Raw genomic sequence first — 12,757 nt, 5'->3', positions numbered from 1 at the left:
GGTCTCAGTGTCCATCTGGAGGCTCTATCATCCCCGGTCCGTGTCCGTCCTGGGCTGTTCCCGGGGCTCCTCCGCGTTCCCCAGCACCCAGAGCTGCCCTGCGGTCGGTAAAAGGCGAAACACGGGCTCCTCTCTTTGGTACAGGGCTAAACGAAACGTGCTGGTGGCACATTTAAACTTCTGAGTGTACAGGAGCGCACCCTGGCACRGCGTGCGGCAGCGGCTTGGTGGGGATTGCTGGAAAAGTTCAGGTTTCCTGAATGGCAAACCAGGTAAAATCTTTAATCAAGCACTTTGAATACATGCAGCCCCTGCAGTGAACAATCTGGAGGATGAGCTCACCTGATGAGCAGTAGCAGTTCAGAGAATTCATCCCCTGCTGGGGTTTGGGCACTGCTGTGCCCCAGGGTTGTCCTGCTTGCCACGTCTGGGATTATAAACTCATTATAGCATGTGCCTTTCACTTTTAATGTTTCTAGCTTCTTCAATACATTGAGAAGTGTTCTGAAAACTAAGTGAAACAACTACTGTTTCCTCCTGTTCTTCAGGAGCTTTATTTACGGCCCTGACAGCTTTATGTGTGGTTGAAGGAGGAACATTTTTCAGTTCATAGCCTTCTCATCTACTGAGGGTGCAAAACTAGTGGTACTCCATAATAAATCATTCAGTGTGACCATTATATTTTCATTTCAGGTTTATGCTAAGACATGGTAACTGACTTTGATGAAAAACATGACGAATATTTAATATCCCTTCAGCAGAGAAACCGGTAAGGTACACATTTGTTACCACATTGGGTATGAAATATCTGTTGTGTTGTATCAAATATCAGCAGCTGTGATRCAAAATCTGATTTGCTATGCTTTAAAGCATTTGGGTGCTTCTGTCTTCTTCTCTTTGTTTCCTAAAAGTTCTTGTTTTTAGAGGAGGTCACATTGTTTCTTCAGCATTTAAAATAGAAATACATTTATTAATAAAAGAGTTATTTTTTTCCATGGCTGACAGGGAAGATTTTTGTTTCTGGAGCAAGAGCTTGTAGATTCAGAAGGAACTGGCAACTTATACTATGTGAGGGTSTAGTTATAATACACAGTTTTTATGTTGTCAGAAATACAGAAAAGTGGGAAATAAGGGCATCCAGGTTGCCTTTGCAAACTCCAGTGTCTTTCAGACAAGTTTCAAACATTTYTTTTCCTCTTTGTTCATGTGCTCCTGTCTCTATAGCCACTATACAAAGATGAACTTTGTAGGTTAATTCAAAGGAGTCTACAGGACTTTCTTGCTGAATTCCCTCCTGTACCAGAAGTTTTCTAATGAAATTCTATAACAAACTGGTTTGGTGAAAAGACAAAAAAGACCTTGAAGGCCACACTTAWGTTAAGAGGCCGGGCAATTTTTGTAACCACAGGTTTCTTTTCTATATCATTTCCTAAGGTGGTTTGAGAAAAGGATAAAATCAATTTATTTAGTGGTTAAACCAATTTGCAGCCTTAGTGTGAGAGCTCTGATTCTGGCTGCTGGGGCCATGCTCCTGGGAAAAGGTGGCTTGTGTCACAACGTAGACACCCTTGGGGGACTTTGGCCTGTGGATTGACTCATCCTGGAGCCAGAGAGAAATTTGGTGGAGCAGGGACAGGCACAAATTGTCACCTCCAGGATGCCAATCTCTTGGCCTGCATGTCACCTCACCAAAGGAATGAGCATGGACCAGGTATAACCCGTGGTGAAAGGAGAGAAAATGAGACTTGGAAGAAGAAGAGCAGCTGTTTCACTGAACCCATGGAAGGGCATTTAAAAATATCATTTTAACCAGCCTTTCATTTTCTRGTATCTCTAACTGCACTGTTGGCTGGGGGCTTTCCACCTTCAGTTTCAAAACACAAATAATCTGTTTTGAAAAGAGGTCAACAATTTTTAAGCTTCTTGAAATTCTAAGTGAAACTCTTAAAAATTCTTATGGAGAAAGGTTGAATGTGCAACATACYAAATGGAAAAAATAATGTGAAATAAGAAATAAAGTAGGAAGAAATCTCAGAAAGAAAAAGCTCTGTCAAACTTCCTCTGTCACAGTGTGTGGGTGCTCATACACAGAACAGGAACAGACTCTGGAAGATGTATTCTGATAGGGTCACTTGAACTGTGAACATAATTTTCAGCTTTGTGACGCGGTGTGTTGCTGTATTTATTGGTGATCTGACCATCTGTGTATGCCCTGTGCAAGGATGAATTATTGTCCTCTCTCCTTCAGGCTGCAGGAGCGGTTAAAACGAAAAGATCCCATGCAAATCAAACTGGAACAGTTGGAAAAAGGATTTTCTTTGTATGTGAATGGAGCTAACTCAGAGCTGAGAAAATACCGCAGGAAAATCACCCCCCACAGCTTCCTGAGAAACAGGGCAAAGCCCACCAGGACAAAGGGTGAGTGCCAGGGGAGCCTGGCAGAGGGTCTGCAGCTCTTTGGAACATGTGCTCACCAGAGCTGTAACTCACTGAGCTCACTGGGCAGGCTGTGGAACTGGGACAGCACYACTGGAGCTTGGTGGGATGAAATTCCATGGAAATCTGAGTGCTTCAGCTGATTGTGTGTGAGGAATGGTCTCTGCAACACCCTAACCATTTTTCACTTGATCCCTGATTAATTCCAACATTTAACTTCCCTGCATCTTCATTTGTTAAACAGCTCCAACTAAAAGTAGATTAGAAATGTATATAAATTGTCAGTGGAAAATAATGGTGTACCTTTGACACATAACATCATTAAGAGGATTTAAGATCTGATGGACTTCAGTGTGATCCAAGTCTGGTGTCCTGAGGACAAATGACATTTGATGACATAGACTGTAATCAAATTATATCCAGTAATAGCTTCATTAAGCTCATAAATTATGTTTAAGCTGTAATAGTTGTCTTATAAAGACAGCTAATCTTTATTTAAATATTTGAAGTAAAGAAAATCGACCATTTTTYCCCAGTGATTAGCTGGCTTTATGTAAAAATGGGTATTTTGTTTCTAATTTAAGTCTGTCTATCATCCAGAGCAGTGCAGTGACAGGAATAATTTTGCATGCATGAAAGTATAAACTATGAGCTTACTGGCCTCCTAATCTATTTAGCATAATGAAAAGAAAGTTGATTTTACTAAATCCCTGTGTAAAGCAATTTACCAGCCTTAGTAAGTTATGTTCAYGCTTGCTACAACCTGTCTGTCTCAGAGTGTGCTTTCTAATGTGTGATAGCCTGCTTAAGCTTAATTTTCAATAAAAATGAAGACAAAGAGTTAAAAAAGTTACCTGGTATGATAATGTGTTGATTGAAGATTTAATAATCTCAACGATACTGGAAACTAACTCTTCCTTCAGTAATGTTTCCAACCATGGCTCTAACTTAACCATTTTCCAACCATTTTCTAAATTAATCTCTTTTTGATTTGTTTTCCTCCTACCCTGGGCACGCACTACTTGTTTTCAGGCTGATGTGTGTTCAGCTTACCTGTCTGYTGTAGGATTTCCTGCAGCTTGTATGGGATGGTGATGAGGAATCAGCTTGTCACCCGATTTCACTGTTCCATATGAAAGTGAAACGTTGTGTGTAATGATGCACAAATGYTCCTTTTCTTGGATACTGGGAAATGGTGGAAATTGTGTGCTCTGTCACACGGGGCTGGTGCACTTTCAGGTAGCTAAAGAGGGTGTAAATCAACACCTTGGACTTTGTGCTCCAAAAATTGTGAAGGGATATTGTGGCAGCAGCTGTAATGGAACTCTTGTCAAGAGAAATTTCTTCTTAAAATTCTGCTGTGCAGTTGTTATGTGTAAGCTTAACTAAAATTCTTTATTTTTATGGTCTCTTAATGCCATTTGGTTCAGCTAAGGTAGACTACATGTTTTAGGGACCTCAAAAGGCTTCAGTTGCAGTCTCTGTTCCTTTCCTCAACTCCATYAATTGGAGACTGTAGCACCACTTCTGCAGAAGATAACTCAGTGTTTTGCTGTTTCTTAACTCCCCAGTGGTGTTGTTTTAACTCATGCACCTGCAGTGAAAGACACCAGCTGAGCCACCATCCTGTCATTTTTCCTCTTCCATTTGGTTTTGCCCCTGGAATCCAGAATGGGAGTCACTGCTGGTCTGTATGAGCTTCTTGCCTGTGGGTTCTACCTKAGCAATTTTGTTTTCTCTTTCGTTTCTAGGCCTTTCTTCTCAATGATTGAATATGATTTTACTTACAGAAATGATTCCTAGCTGAGATACAGCACYGAGTTTTCTTCCCTATCCATCTCCCCTGAGAGTTATTGCATCATTTATTACTTCTAAAGCATCCATCTATAGGATTAGTCTTCACTGAAAAATTAGGAATGTGTGGTACTCAATAATCCAGAACGGGCATAAATCCCTCTTCCTGGTTCCTGAAAGTGTCATCATAAATCTATTTGTCAGGACTGTTTTCTTTGTCTGTGTTCCCTAGGAGTAATCACTGATAATAGTGATGGATAAACTTTTTGTGCTTARGGTTGGTAATGAATTAAAGTAAATGATGGGTTGTGGGTAGTGTAGCTGGGCTCTAGGTGTGCTGTCATTTCTTTGGCTCTGTAACCCACACACAGTTTCACAGCCATGTTGTTCCAGTGAATGTCTGTGTGGTCACAAATGTGTGGCTTGAGGGTGGTGTGGGGTCTCCTTGGATCAGGACTGATATTTTGAAGATGTTCTGCTCAGTCCTTGGCTACTCAGGTAGGYCCTGTCAGCCCAAGCCTCCAAGGGAATGACACCAATAGACCTGTTCTGTGTGCCCACACAGGTACTGGTTGGGATTCACATCCCATCCATCCCATGGGAAGGACACTTGTTCCAAAGCTGTGTTTGTTGCACAGATGACTCTTTCAGCTGCATCAGCCTCCACCTGGGATCTGAGTTACTGCTTTTTCCTGGATTATAGAGACCTGGTCACATGAATCCATCACTAAGTAGAGTCGTGGAATCCCAGAATTGGGAGGGACATTAAAGCTCATCTTATTCCAGGGCAGGGACACCTTCCACTATCCCAGGTTGCTCCAAGCTCCATCCAACCTGCCCTTGGAAACTTCCAGGGATAGGGCAGCCACAGCTTCTCTGCAGCCTGTGCCAGGCCCTCATCACCCTCACAGGGAAGATTTTTTTCTGATATCTAATCTAAGGGTACTCTGTCAGTGTGAAGCCATTCCTCCTTGTCCTGGCACCCCATGAAGAGTCTCTTCAGGCACTCAAACAATTCTGAGGATGAAGGACTCAGCAGTGGTGCCATGACTCCTGCCATCTCCCTCTTTCTGCTTACATTTGCAGCACACCTGAGGGGCTCCTGGACAGTTACCTGGAGGAGATGGATTGCTCAGGAGGTGGAAGGGAAAGATGCTCCCAGTTCTGTCCCAAGGCTGTGACTGAATCCAACAAAGCTGCTCACAATGTCAGCTCTGGACAGTTCACCCTCAGTGCCAGAAGAGCCTGTGGCAATCAGCACCAATGCTAATGACTCAGAGTAACTTGGGAATGGCCTTTGGAGTAGCAGGAGCTCTGGTTGGAAAGGCTGTTTCTCTTCCCTGGAGCAGTCCATCCCCTTTCCCCTCTGTGTTTAGTCCTGTTCTGGGCCTGTGAGACAGACACTTTGTRCTGAGGCAATAGAACAACATCCCATTGCTGCTTTGGAATGTTGTGATCACTCCAAATGGACATAAACACACACTGACCAATGGTCCTGCCCTGGGCCTGTTCCCTCCTGTCCGCTTGGACCAGCTTTTGTGCAGGTGAACCAGATTGCACAAGGGCCTATAATTAAAAGGAATTTTTTATGTTTTCCCATGGTTAAAACTTCCCAATCTCAGTTCCCAAACTTCTCTATCAATTCTCTGAACAAGTCACTGCACAGGTAGGTGCATGTAAGGTTGTCCAACCCAAAAAAAAAAGAAGAGAAAATGTGGTATTGAGAGCTGTAATGAGCAAACTGATTTAATTCTGAAATAAGCCCTRTTTTGAGTGGAAAGCTGGACTTGGTGACCCTCAGAGGTTCCTTCCAAATTAAATCTTTCTGTGATTCTATGACCTTTGTAGGACAATTGCTTCTTTTATTGGTAGTGCCAGTTCCTGCAGCCTTGGGGTGACCATTAAATTATGGCTTAAAGAAAAAAGGTTTTGCATCAGCTGTTTTTTTCCACTGAGAAGAAATGGAAGCTGTAAATCTGTCTTGGCCATAGGAAATGAGATGCCTTTATTTAGGATGCTACTGAGAGTGTTGGTGATGCCCTTGTTCCGTTGAAGATGCTGATGTGACCTGAAGTTGTCAGTCTCTTTGTCTCAATCAAAGCATCTTCTCAAAAATCCATTGTTCCACTCTAAGCTGGGGCCACTTCCAGCACAGGGACCCTTAGTTCTCCTTGACCATGCAGAGATATTTTGTAGAAGTTCCTGAAKCAACTCTTCCTTGCCTTAGAAATGAAGGATAACAGCTGTTTSTCCTTCATTTATGGCTTATACGTGAAGAATCCTTCTCTGCATAGCATATTAAAGACCTAAAACATTCTGTTTAATCTTCYAATGCTTTGTGTTTCCTTAATTTTGGGAATAAATACACACAATTCCTTTTTAAACCCCTTATGTTACCTGTTGCTCACCAGAACCCTTYAGTSTGCCTTTKGTAGTTGGGTTCTGGGCTCAGCTGGCTTCCTAAGACAGGTTAYTTTCTACCCAGCTCTGGATCAGAATRATGTKCACCCCTRTTCTAGAATTTATTTCTATATTTKCATATCAAAAAAGGTGAGGCTTCAYCTGCTGTTAGGCTATTGCATCTTAAAAGAATTTATTCTCTTAAAAACACTTGCTGATGACTGTCCCTGAAGAGGCTCAAAACTCCTGTTGCTAGACCTGACCAGGATCTGCCCCAGGATGTCTTTGCAGCTGTTGATTCCATTCACATGTCAGATTTACTCTTCTGTCCTCGCCTGGAGGGAAACAAAAACCCCTAAACCCACAACCTTTATTGTCTAACATAATATTTTTGCTTTCTCTCTCCTGTCTTCTAATTCYTGTGTGTCCCTGCTGAAGAAGCAGTGCAGCTGGAAGAGAGTGGGCTGCAAGAGCACAGCACTCAGACTGCCCCGAGCAAGGTGCGACGCAGGAATTGGCTTCAGGTATGGAGCAGGTGGAAGAAATGGGGCTTTGAAATAATTCTTGGGTTGTAAATAACTTTAGGGGAAATTGGTTGCTGCTGGTACAGAGTGGGCAGCTGGGAGGCTCTTAGAAACTGAGTGGCTTGGTCTGGAWGCTGAGTGACAATGTGAGCTTATATCCTGCTCGGTTTTGTGGYTACTTGGAAGCCTAAAAAGGCAAATCTCATTGAAAGGATTTGATTTCAGTGATGTTCATCACAGAAAGTTTCATAGCCTGGACAGGATTGGCTCAATGTGTCCTCCAGCAGAGTGGCTGCTGCTGGAGATCTCTGATGGCASCCTAGGGAGTTTATGTAGTGCAGAGGATGGAGAAACTCCAGGATGGAGTGACATCCCTGCCTGTAACTGCTGTTCTCTACCCTGCAGGAGGATTGAGGGACAAAGAAATGCAATTTGCATAATTTGAGTTGTAATTTGTGACAAATTCCTGTAGATCATACGAGAGGAAAATGCATATAGATAATAYAAATATCCCATCTGTGTGAAATTTGAAGCCATCAGCTTCATAGTTGTTGGTTCACTGGAGAAACCTCAGAAGATAAACTTGTTTTCTTTTGGCCTAAAGAATTTTCTGAGTTAACCTATCAAGGACTATATTAAAAGAATAAATGTAAATTCAGAAGAATGGAGACATGTCACTCAAATAATTACACTGCTTGGGTAGCCATTGGCCTGACTGGTTGTCCAGTCTGTGCTTGAGTGATGGGCTCAGGGCTCTGTGTCACTGTGGATCRAGTGTTTATGCCATGCAGGTTTTCTTTTCTTTCACAAAATACTGCACRTTCAAGCTTTAGGGCTGCATTGCTTTATTTACCACCTTTACTGCTTAGTTGAATTCATTTTCTCAGCTGCTGTTTCTCCCAGTAGATCTCTGTTTACATTATGACCTGTCAGGATTTCTTTGCTAAATTTGCCAAATGTGTGCCTCTGTACTAAAACCTGGGGCTTGCTTTGGATGGTTCCTTAAGTCTTTTGTCCAGCTGGATGGGAGGATAGCAGTTATCATATCCTGATGAACTATTTAGAATTATTTAGCTAAGGAAAAGTGCAACCACAGACTGAGAAGGAGCAGACAGCAGTTTCCTTTCCCAGTGATTTTCCATGTGGATTTTTTTTTGATAACTGGAGGACCCGGCAATTCCTGGCCATTCCTGTCAACCCTGGGCTGTGCTAAGGGATGCTGTTAGGGGGAAAGATAGACTTWCTGAAAGAATTCACCCATTTTGCCTAAGGATATCCCCTCTGGGACATCTCTGYCCCTGGCCCTTAGGAAATGCTAGAGGAGTGTATGAACAGCAGATAATGAGGTTTAATATCACTGCCCTCTCTGGGCACAGCAGCAGCAGCAGGTGGGGAGTTTGACCAGGACAGTTAAACCAAAATTCAGGGGCCCAAAAGTGTGCTCAGGGAGGGCAGAAACCTCTGGAACAGAGGGGAAAGCAATGCTTGATCATGATATTGGTATATAAAGTGTGATGGTTACTCCTTTTGTGCTGCTGAGAGCACAGGAGAAATGAAAATTTCTTTGAATGCTTCTTTTGACAGAAAACTGTGGCAATTAAAACAGAACAAGGGGATAAACTCTACATCAAACCATCTCTGGTGTACTCTGATGATTTTGAACCATATGAAAGCTTGAATGTGGAGAGCAGCAGTGATGAAGATGATGGTCCTCTCTCCCAGGTACTATTGGCAGTGGCCTTCTGTTGTTTGTGTCATTGAAATGTGAATGGGCTCAGGTATCAGCTTGTGCTGGAGCATCCAAACCCTGTGTGTAGTGCTGTCTTCATTTGGGGATTTTGCTTTGATGAGATGTGACAGAAAAAAGGAAAAGAAAAGAAAAGTAAAGCTTCCTGGAAGATCTAGTCTCAGTCAGCAACACTACAAAATGTTAAACCCTATTTTTAAAGGGTGGAATGTTGTCTCTGTTGGGTTGAATCAAGATGTTTGCTGCAAGGCTTCTCTTTCATTCCACTGAATGATTGTCCACATGAACATCACTCCAGGGTGTCAGGKTAGGGAAAGCTGAAACAACAGCTTTTTCTGCCTTTTGGTTAGTCTTTAGATAATCATACTAAAATTGTTGCATGTCATTGTTCTACCTAACAAAAATCAGACTAAAGSTTTGAAAGTATTATAATCAATATGGTTGCTTTCCATCAAGGATTGTTATTATATTGACTGTGCAGCCTTCCATTTGATCACTAATTGCAGTTTGTTCTAGCACACTTCACAAATGGGAAAGAAAACAAATAAATGAACAAAGGTTTATGAATGATTTTCTGCCTAACCAATTAATGGCATAAATAAAACTTTTCTGGGTAATGGAGTAGCATCTGTATATGAAACTGTTTACCACATATCAGACAAAATTCCCAAGCATATTTTCCTTGCTTGCATCTTTCTCTCGTTCCTGTATTGCTCTTGAACTAATGATTATTTTTTACTCTACAAACTGGTAACTTGTTTACACCGATGGATATTTATATCTTTTATGTGTTTTTAAAGTAAGCTAATAATTTCCAAACAACCCCCCGCTTTTCTTTTGATTCAAGATGGAAATACTTTTGATTTTGCTGAGGCTATAATGTGTTTTTTTGAATGTCTTGTTACAATGCAGATGCAAAGGTTTCAAAGGAAAAGAAAGCTTATACAATTTCCTGTCAAAGAGCTGGAAATATTAGTTTTGACTGTCAGAAAGACATGCTCAATATCAAGGCTCAGAGTGCTTATAAACCCTTTTTTGAACCTGACTTTGCCTGCTCTTTGTAATATATTTCTGTCAACATGGATTTCCTAACAAGTGTAATCTGTAGCAGCTTGAAGCTTTCATTGCAAACTGAATATACACTGTCACAGTTCATTTGTACCTAAGGTGGCTTCAGGTTTTCATTTCKCACAGTTTGCTTACCTATATTTATCTCAAAACTCTAAAACCAACAAAGCAGKGGGGTAAAAAAAGCATTTAAGAGATGCAAGGTTTTTTCCTTTTGCATTCAGAAAAGCACACAGCTCTCCAGCATCATCTGGGCTGTTTGTGGTGTATGGTGAGAGAGACAGGGCACTTTTTTCCACAGTAAATTTCAAAAGAGGTTATTTTTTGCATAAAATCCTGTTATAGTGTGTCCACTTCAAAAAACTGTGCAAACTGGGAGCTTAGCCCATTAGACCACAACATTTTGCTACTGGTTTTGGAAGTACAGATGTGTACAAGGCAGGACTGTTATCAYCTATCAAGTGCTTAAAAAGCAGTTGCTGCTACATGAGCTCGACAGTCTTGTRAAGGCATTTGGAAATTCTCGATTGCAGCTACTCTTCAAATAGCAAGGCAYAGCTGTGAGCTGCACAAATGTGTGCCTTTGCTCTCCCCCTTACATTCTTTTTGTAACTTATTCCTAAAAATTGATTTTGCACATAAAAACTCCTTGGCCTACAGAATGTTCCTGCTGGGTACTGATGAGAAGGAGCACAGGAGTTGTAGGATGATTTTCCTTTACAAGCCCTCATCAAAGGAGCTTGACACAAGAATGTGAATATTTTTAGCTGCATCACGGCTCTGAGCTCATGAGAAGATTTTTCTTTCTCCTGGGGWGGAAGAAGCAGCCACTCTGGTTTATTTTAAAATACRAGTTGGAACTTTTCTGACAGATGTGTTTGTATTGTAGCAGGAAYTGAGGAGCAGCTTGCAGCGCTGTGTGGAAGAGGAGAGGATGGAAGAAGACTCCCTTAGTGATGATTATGACTCTGTTGAGGAGGATGTGTTTTCAGAGCCATCTCCCACTGAGGAAGCAATTACAGGCTTTGAAGGCCTTCAGCTGGATAGCAGTGGGGCACTGCAGAAAGAARCTTCTGAGCATGGGGATGCTGGGAGATGCTCTGCCCTTGATTCCGGTGCCCTGACGGTGCTGGAGTCCAACCAGGATCAAAGCAGTAAGTCTGTGTCTTCCTGTCGTGGTTTGAATGAATTTAATGGGAGCAAAACACTCCCAGGTTCCAGCAAACCTCCCCCCCTCTCTTTTCCCCACCCGGGTCCTAGAGACAAACTTTTCCACAGAAAGGAAAGTGAAAAGAAAAGGGAAAAAAATCCCTATTTATTTAAAATTATAAAAATAAACAAAAAAAAACACCCCAAAACCTGTGGAACCAGCTGTTAGATCTTAAAGCCTTTCTCTTCCCTCCTGGGACTAGCTTCCCCTCCGGGGCTCCCAGAGGGGTGCTCAGAGTCTCTCCGGTGGTTCACTGAAGGATCTTTCTCGCCTGTGGTGCCACGACAATCCTCCAATTCTCAGATGATGAAGGAAAAAATTCGAGGAAAAAAACAAGTCCAAAGAAAGGGAGAAAAAAAAAAGGAGCAGTCCCAAAGAGAGCAGGCAGCTTCTTTTCCACCGCTGATCCCGAGAGCCTCCCAGGAGAAAAAAAAAACGTGTGTGTCTTGTCCCTTTCCCTCCCATTGTCCTTGAAGGGAGGAACATCACCAAACAAACCAGAGCAGTCTCGACTAATGTATAGTTACAGAAGGGTTGTTTAACTTTCCTCTAACATAGGCAGATGATAGGAATACAATACTCAGCTCACCTAGGACATTTCCACACCACTGCAGTGCTGCAGTGATCATGCTTGGAGGGAATGACTTTGAAGGGAGTGATCTTTAGGGGTTACTCCATACTCTCCCCAGTTCTCATACTCTTCAGCAAACCTGTTGCTTTCATCTCCTGATTTGGGAGATTTGCATTTTCTTACTACTTCATGGAGAATTTTTTTTGCAAAGCCAAAGATACAGCTCTGGTTAATGCACCTGCAACCACCAGGTCTAGACACTTGAACTAAGATTGTCTCAGACTTTCTGGGAGATTTCTCAAGAAATAATTATGTTTTAAATATATTTTTGAACCATTTCTGCAGTAATTCAGGCAGCCAGATCTTCCCATTCTCAACTTCATTTGCCATCCTGGGTCAAAGTCACAGTGCTATTGTCACAGTGTGCTATTCCTCCCTGGTGGATGATATGAGCCACTTTTTTTTTGTCTCTTTTTGTATCCTTTGGAGACCTCAGTGTCCAAACCCACAGCCAGCCATTAGGTCTCAAAGATGGTTTTCACAAAAAGTAGAGAGTTCAGGCAGAAACCAGACCTAGACCTACATTTGGTATTTCTCAAACTTCCCTCCCCACTAATTTCAGGTACAATAATTGGTTTGGGGGTTTTGGGTTTGTTTATTTTGCTGCTTCTTTTTTTTTTTTTTTTTTTTTCCTAATCCATAGTTAATTGCATAAATTAAGAGGAAAAATCTTTGAATAAATTGAGTAGAGGAGTGTTCCACTCATTATCATAGACGTGAGTGGAGTGTGGATGGGAAGAGGGGCAGAAGAAGAGACAGGAACAAGGGATAGAACTGCAGTGAGAACAAAATCTCTGGCAGAGTACATGATTTTTTGTCCAGAGAGAAATTTCAAAGCTGTGAATTAAATAATAGGAGCAATAATAAGTCTCAAATCAAAAAGTGAGAAAGCTCTCATATGAACTACACTGGACARCCCTCTCTCCCCTTGAAACTTCTAAACAAGG

At 41.9% G+C, this 12,757-nt stretch overlaps 1 protein-coding gene across 2 annotated transcripts in view; it reads left to right on the top strand.

The window, feature by feature from the left end:
• Positions 1 to 144: 144 nt before the first annotated feature.
• The window catches only part of KATNIP (katanin interacting protein), a 57,804-nt gene continuing 45,191 nt past the window's right edge, over positions 145 to 12,757 (top strand). Inside the window, exons 1-6 of one of the 2 annotated variants that reach the window (XM_057372351.1) lie at positions 145 to 272; positions 694 to 769; positions 2,249 to 2,418; positions 7,072 to 7,154; positions 8,739 to 8,876; positions 10,859 to 11,123. In XM_057372351.1, the coding sequence (XP_057228334.1) occupies positions 708 to 769; positions 2,249 to 2,418; positions 7,072 to 7,154; positions 8,739 to 8,876; positions 10,859 to 11,123 (718 nt within the window). In that variant the 5' untranslated portion in view covers positions 145 to 272; positions 694 to 707. Of the gene's footprint in view, positions 273 to 693; positions 770 to 2,248; positions 2,419 to 7,068; positions 7,155 to 8,738; positions 8,877 to 10,858; positions 11,124 to 12,757 lie in introns of both variants that reach the window. The other variant, XM_057372350.1, reaches the window with a different exon arrangement.

The sequence above is a fragment of the Malurus melanocephalus genome, unplaced genomic scaffold (genome assembly GCF_030028575.1).
Source record: "Malurus melanocephalus ecotype Western Australia unplaced genomic scaffold, MMel_1.1 scaffold_170, whole genome shotgun sequence".
In the NCBI taxonomy this organism is placed as follows: domain Eukaryota; kingdom Metazoa; phylum Chordata; class Aves; order Passeriformes; family Maluridae; genus Malurus; species Malurus melanocephalus.
The sequence above is the reverse complement of the archived record's forward strand: the minus strand, read 5'-3'. Positions and strand labels throughout refer to the sequence as shown.